The sequence below is a fragment of the Centruroides sculpturatus genome, unplaced genomic scaffold (assembly GCF_000671375.1).
Source record: "Centruroides sculpturatus isolate CEXI.00-Female unplaced genomic scaffold, Cexi_2.0 scaffold1686, whole genome shotgun sequence".
Lineage (NCBI taxonomy): Eukaryota > Metazoa > Arthropoda > Arachnida > Scorpiones > Buthidae > Centruroides > Centruroides sculpturatus.
The window spans coordinates 7,082-14,956 of record NW_019385948.1 but is presented as its reverse complement, the minus strand read 5'-3'; the positions used below and the strand labels follow the sequence as shown (position 1 = coordinate 14,956).

Sequence of the window (7,875 nt, the reverse complement as noted above, 5' to 3'; positions counted from 1 at the left end):
AAAGTCGAATTTAGGTGGGGATTCTCGGGAGTTTCCCGAATCAAATAACAAAAACTAAACATTCGCATCACCGAGAATTAGTTTGAAGATTGTCGAAATTCAGAGATTACAATAATAATGTTTACGATAAAATGTACTTTTCGTCATACTGACAACGATAGGAATATTGTCGAGTTTTCTTGTGCATTCTTGACAATGTTAGGGCCCCCTCAATCGCGGGGCCCCGGTGCACAGCATCCGCCGCACCCCCCCCAATGGCCGGCCCTGAATATATCCTTCGGAGCATTGTACGACATTGTTTATTATGCTGCGGCGGTCGGCAACACTGCGCCTGACCACCGTCCCCAACCCGCGTGACGTCAGAGGTCGAGGTTGACACTTTTTGGGTCGACATGTTCAGGTTCGGACGTTCATCTCGTGCAGTCCGACCCTTGTCTACATGATCGGCGTTGTTCTAACTATCTGTAGATAGAGTTGTAATTATCGGCAAATAAACTAGTGAAAACGACATTCGGATCCTTCCTTCCATCTTAGAATATCTAACTCGCTTCCACGACAATCCCGTTCGTGGATGAGATCGGATTGAGCGATCTAACCGATTTCGACTATTTAGAGGAACAATTAACGGTCCCCTCAATGCACTAGGTTATCCGAAAGTTGAGTGTCGATAGGTCTCCAAGAAGTTGTCTGATGAAAACAAAGCATTTTACATTTGCGACATTTGACTGACATTTGTCTCTGCCATCCGCAACATTCATCAGAATGAAGGTGAAGAATTCTTAGATAGAATTATCGTGGAAGTTAAATCATTGGTCCGTTATTATATCTCGTAAAGCAAGCAACAAATGATGGTATGAAATATCTGAGTTAACCACTTCTTTTGGAGAGGACTAAAAAACAGAAAAATGTCAAATCAGTGCGTCAGTTGATAAAGTTATGTCGTGACTTTCTGGGATTGATACCGTCAACTTTACGTGAAATTTTTCCTTAAGAAATCTTCCGTAAATGCACGTTTACGTGCAGTGATCAGAGGAAAGATGTCAAACCTTCAAATGGAGGATGTTATCCTCTTGCCCAATAATGAAAGTCCTCACACCATTAACATCATGTGGCAGAAAGTCTAATTCTGGAGTTTGGAGATTATGCATTCACCATACTGTTCAGACTGAGCTCTCTCTAATTATCATCTCTTTGCACTTTTAAAAAAATTGCTTTGTGAAAAACACTTCGCTAACAATAAAGAAGTTCAGACTGAAGTATGAAGGTGGATGCGTATGAAGCGGGAAGATTTCTATGTCGGTGGAATACAAAACTAAAGCAATGGGACAAATTTAGTGACGGACCGGGCATTCAACCCCGGATTTTGCGCCTTTGTAAAAAATTCCAGTGTGCTAAATTCGCTGAACATGGACTTTGCGCCGGTCTGAATTGTGCTAACTAAATTTAGTAGATTTAAATTATTTTGTCTTTTTCTTCATACGCTACATGACGCTTATTAATCGTTTTATCATTGACATGACAATGTCTGCAAGTTGCATTTTCCGTGTTTATATTTGATTTTGAACAATGATCGGGGTCTCATTGGACACAAACCTTCCGGCGAAATATATCTGCTAAATGCGTACATTGTTACGTATCATTTTAAAGAGTTTTTCACTTCCTTATGCGCTCGTATACAGTTCCATCTTTACATTTTGGGTTTTATACCACATTAGTAGGCGTAGCTGATTCCCTGGCCTGGAAGAAACTGTAAAACCTCAGCTTTAGCTAAATCCATTACACTATGTTGTAACCTGTTTTATTTACGTCGTCTTTCTAATGAATTCAAACGTCTCAAAGTAATCTAGATCAGCGACCAGCAATTAATTACTGGAAGATGATCTAGTATAACTATCCAATTAAAGCACGCTATAGTTTGTACATCAGCATGACATTTTTTTTTATTCTTTCCGCCCTGTGAGCACTAAGAGAGCCTCTTAAAGCAGGCCCGTTATGGGTTCGGCCAGGCCCACAATGGGGCGACCGGGTGATGAGGGGCGGGGCCCGAAAGAATCCCCCCGAAAATTTCCTGGGGATTCTTTGACCCGTCCGGATTCGATCCCGGGTTCCCCAGAGCGGTAGGCTGCCATCCGGCCGTCGAGCATGACATTTATAGTCTATATGGAGGCTGAATTAAGATTTCCTCAAATAGATTAGATTATTTGGTTTTCATTGTTTAAATAACAAAAACTTTTGCTTCATTTCCAGCAAGAAATTGGTGAAAATTCATCTCAGAAGTTTTGAAATTTTCTGCGAAGATGGGATCCTTCTTTTTGTCAATGCTTTGCGCCGATAACCCTTGGATGATTATGGGAAAAGGTAGAGGAGAGTTCAAAAGTATCGTATACATTTAACTTTGAGTTTCTGTCTTGAAGTTATTGAAGTAAAAAAAAATAGTGGAAACGACTTTTCGACCAAGTTTTGTACAGAATAAAGATTTAAATTTTATTATTCTGAAATCTCGCTACTTAAGTGGCAGCGAAAGGACTTAGTTTCATGACCCGCTCCATCAGAATATAACTTAATGTCGTAAATTTTTAAAAAATTTATTTAAATTTTTAACAGCTGTTTCAATGTTTATCTCAGAAAGATAGTAATTTTAATACAACAAATTAAAGCCCTAAATTTCTGTGGCACTATTATAAAAAAATGAAACGCGCCCTCTTGTGATGAACACATTCGGCATGCAATGTCTGCTTATCACGTGTTTTGAACGTTAAAAGAAACAGTAACAAAAATGGAAATGAAAAGTAAAGTTTTATTAAAGCAAGGAGCTGAAGCTAAAGTATATAAATGTACTTTTCTTGGTAAAGAATCTATTTTGAAGGAAAGATTTAAGAAAACTTATCGTTTCGAGAAATTAGATGAGATGCTGACGAAGGAAAGAATGAAAGCAGAACTTCGATCTCTTCTACGATGTCGACAAGCAGGTATAAATTAATGTTATTTTTTCATTTTGTCTTCCTATGGAGGGGAAAAAATAATATCCATGACAAAAACAAAAAAGAAATAATGTCTTGAATACGGGAAACAGAAAAAATGCTAACACTCGGAAATCCTCGTGCAAATAGAGTTTAAGTCTCAGTATATATGGATATGGAAATATATTATGATTATTTTATTATGATTATTTAAACATTCTTTGTGAATATCATCAGGTATAGATCTTATATTGTAAAGCTTAATTGTTTTGAGAAATTGATATTCAAATATCTATTTTTTCTTTAAAAATAAGTAAAATAAAATATAATACTGTATATTGTACTTAAATAACTGTTCTTAATAAATTTATATAATCAAACTTTAATGAAAAATTATTATTAAAAATGAGTATTTATTTTCTAGGTATACATTGCCCAGCAGTTTATTTTGTGAATATGCCAGAATCTTATGTTGTCATGGAATTTATTCCAAATATTACTGTAAGACAATTCATACAGCAGTGTCAAACTTCTAATGATCAAAATGCTGAGTTAATGAATCTTGTTGAAAAAATTGGTAAAGATATTGCAAAAATGCATTCAAATGACCTCATTCATGGTGATTTAACTACATCTAATATGCTGATATATAATAATTTACAATCTGAAGTACATTTTAAAGAAGATAGTAAAATATATTTTATTGATTTTGGACTTAGTTATGTTATGAAAAATCCAGAAGATAAAGGTGTTGATCTCTATGTATTGGAACGAGCTTTTTTAAGCACGCATCCTAATACAGAAAATTTATTTCAACACTTACTTAAGAGTTATAGAAATTCATACAAAAGTGCTGTAGAAGTTTTAAAAAAATTAGATGAAATAAGATTAAGAGGAAGGAAAAGAACAATGGTTGGTTAATATAACTTTTGTTTCATTATGTAAATATGACTGGTTTGAATTATATAAAACATATTTTTATTATGACAATTGAAAACTTTTCAGATGATAAAAATTTATTGAAATCTGTTGAAAAATATTTTATATAAATCATTTTTGACATTTTTATGATATCATTATTATAAGTAATACTTCAATTATATATTTATTGTGTATGTGTTTGTTTTTCAATTATTAAAATTAAAAAGTTTGACAAATAAAGAAAATTTATTTATCAATGCTTACATATTGAAGAAGAGTTTTTTTCCCTCATGATATTAATTAAAATTTTTAAATGTATTAATGTTTAGTATTTTATTGAAAGTTTTAATTTAATACTGTTTAGTTAATATAAATTTATAATTTTTGAATTTTAAATAAATTTAAGAACTGTTACAAAATAATGTAAATTTTTCCAGTGACAAATATAAGTTGGGAATAAACTCAATGGGTTTATGTTAAGTATTTATAAAAAGCAAGCAAAGTAAAACATAAAACAATATATTCCATTCTTGATATTTAAATTTTTATTTTATTTTATCTATCAATTATCAAGTTACTATGCTAAAGTGATTTTAAAACATTAAATGTTTTTAACATGAATGCAATGAATAATGATTTTGCTGAGTACCAGATGTTGTTTGACTAATTCTGAAAATGAATTACTGTGTTTAGTTATTTGACCTCCAAATAATAAGATTTTAAAGAAATTTTAATTAAAAAAAAACTACTCAAAATTTTTATTATAAACTTCAATAAATTGTTTCTTTTTACATAAATAATCAAACAATTTCAAATTCATATTATCAAATTTTTTCAATTTTGATAAATTTAAATTAATAATAATGAAATAATCAGTTTAAAAAGTGAAATTGAAAATCAAGTTCAGTTTCTCTTTTCATGTAATTAAAGCATAAAAATATCAATAAAACATGTAGAAACAACTAAAATTTGTTAACAAAGTATTAGGTCTTATTTTAATATTCACTGAATATTCTTAAAATAATTATTTTAAATACTGAATATTTTTTTTGGCAACAATGGTATTTCTAATATTCAAGAGAAATGTTATTTTATAAGCTATTTATATATTGAGATATTCTTTTCAATTTATTCCCCTAATACTAAAAACATGGATACTGAAATTGTAACATTTTTAGTATTCCATTCTTAATCCAATCTTGAATTTGAATTTATTTTTAATTCTCAAAAGACAAATTACTTTTCTTTCTTGCAATTGAATATAATAGAATTATGATAATTTTTAATAAAATTTTGTACTAATTACTGAATTTATTTCTAATTTAAATCTTTAATATGTTCTCTAACTAAATTTACAATTACTGTAGAAAGTTTTTATTACTGACAGAAAAAAGACGAATGTTTTTAAATGTAAAAAACAAAATGCATTTCCTAAGAATAGTGTTTTTCAATTCTCTAATACGCCCATTAAAAATAATAATAATAAATAAATTAAATTCGTTTACAATAAATTTTCGGATTTATATATGATTCGAAAATTTACTGTTGGCTAAAATGCAATGTAAAAAAGTATCTTATCGTGCAAACTTTCTAGACACAGTCCACACTCAGTGTTAGAGCAAAAACCGGTTAGAACCGCCTCTACATAGAATCGCAGCTTGTCTAAATGTCATCTAACGGATTATTTATTTTTCATAATTGAGACAATTAACAAGAGGTAAGTAATTTCGTTTTTATTCAGTTTTAATATTTGATACTTACATTAAAGTAATCAAATATTGCATAAATGTAATAAACGAAAACAAATTTCATAAGTTAGTTGTCAAAATAAAGATACAGGTTAACAGCCACAGTGTCTTGGCCACAGTATTTGTATATCTTGTCTACATAATAGAATTAACAGTTTCTAATATAATATTGCAAATAATTAAAATATTGATAGTAATAAATATATTTAATAATAATAAATTTTTTACTATAAATTAAGATATTTTAATTGTTTAAAATAATGTATCAAATAAATACGACTGCAATAAATTGCTAAAAACTTTTTTTTACCAAAGTCAGAATAAAGCTTTCATTGATAAACACTTTCCTGGTAAGAAGCGAAATTGCTATAGACTTACTAAAAGTTTTTTTCTAATCTAATGACAGTTTATCGACGTATTTCTGCGACAGTTTCTCATCGAACGAGCTTGCTTATCTCGTTTTTAGTAATTTTATGAACGTTTTGAAGCTAAGATTTTTTCCTGCATTTCACAACATTCTCCCTTTCAATTTTCACCCTTAAATGTGCCCCAATTTATGTTAACAGTTCTGTCATCAGAAAGCTATCGTTTGTTAACATTGAATTTTTTTTATATTTTACAGTATTACATTAAAATCTCATGCATTTTAAGAGGATCTTATTACAAATATTTCATAATGAAATCTTGATTTAAAAACTGCATTTTACTATATGAGAAAGATTTCTTGATATCAACAAATTAAAATACTTTTTAATCATTTACTAATAGAGAAAATAATCTAAAAATACGTAAATTAACAAGTTGTGTTTCATGTTGAAAATTTTATACTTCAAATGATTTATCATTTTAAATTATTTTTGCACCTGTTATCTGAATAAAATATAATCGATTTGGCACAGAAGTAGCTTGCCAGGTTTTCCATAACGAATTCTTGGGTATCTGGTTGGCACAAGTTAAAACAAAATCAAGAAAATTTCTGCCCAAAAATAGTGAAGTTATAATAAATAAAAGGTGGTCCAATGTTTACAGCTTTCTAAACGTGTAACGATAGGTTTATCGTAATGTTCCCTGTATGGTAATCTTTATTAAAAGAGAAAGATTAACGCTTAAAATAAACGGAAACCTTATTACAAAGTACAGTTGTACTGTATGTATTTGGTTTGCATCCTTTTGTTCTTTGTTATTGTATTTTTAGAAACACTAACTTTAGCATTCTGTTACTTTCGATAGTTTTTTCCTACTAAATTAGTTTTTTTTTTTTTAATTCTCAACTATAGGGACACTAAGATTTTTTTTTATCAAGTCCATCGTGGGTTCGGCCTGGCTTACAATGGGGAAGATGGGACTATTACACATTCGAAACGAATCAACCTCCGAAAAATTCCTGGAGTTTTTCGTCCTGCCAGATTTGGAGGATCAAATTTGACACTTTCCCTTATGTACACGTAACAGCAAGGAAAGGTGTCCGGCTTCTTTTGCCACTATTAGTTGTGTTTTAGCGCTAGTAAAATAAATTTCTTCATCTCTTTTGTAGATATTTAAATTTACATGTATTACGTCACAGTTGATATAAAAGTTTTCTGTAAATCTATATATTGATACGATAGAAATCATCAATTTATTTTCATGAGTTTTTGATACTAAATAATTATACAACTAAACAGAAAAAATGAAGGAAATAACATTAAGTTAATTCGTAGAATTTGTTTATTTGAAGTACCCAGCAGTTGAATTGCATTTATTTATTTAAAAAATAAAAAATTGCAGATGTTACTTGAATCCTATTTTAGGCCTGAATATACAGAGTACAATTCTTTGACTGCCGTGAATATTAATAATAATCTTTTACTAAACTATAATCGTAAAATAAAAATATGCTAATTGTATCAATAAAATATTTTAAACATATTTTTGAAGGCAGTCGGGTGATGCGAGACTGTTCGACACATCGAACAACGATCTATAAAATGTCTGAGGTTTCTCTCTGAATTCGCACAATCCTAGGCAATAGCAAATCCAGAAATATTTAAAGGGGGCGGAAAAGAAACAATATACCTTACAAAACTTTTTACTATCTGACTTACCTGGCATTACTCGGAATAAAACCCTCAGAAGGAGGTGCAGCTGTGCTTGCGCACCCCTTAAAAATGCCTCTGCTCCTAGCGTTCTAGGTGCTTACATATTAGTATCAAATGATATGAGTAGCAATGCAAACGTGTTATGTCATTTAGTATAAATTCTGTGGT

General features: G+C 30.3%; 1 protein-coding gene across 1 annotated transcript; it reads left to right on the top strand.

Moving 5' to 3' along the window:
• The first annotated feature begins 2,715 nt into the window (after nt 1-2,715).
• Nucleotides 2,716-3,958, top strand: LOC111612753 (TP53-regulating kinase-like). The gene is made up of 2 exons (XM_023354002.1): nt 2,716-2,969; nt 3,385-3,958. Exons 1-2 carry the CDS (start codon nt 2,777-2,779, stop codon nt 3,879-3,881), a joined length of 690 nt encoding a protein of 229 aa, XP_023209770.1. The 5' UTR covers nt 2,716-2,776; the 3' UTR covers nt 3,882-3,958.
• The last annotated feature ends 3,917 nt before the right edge of the window (nt 3,959-7,875 follow it).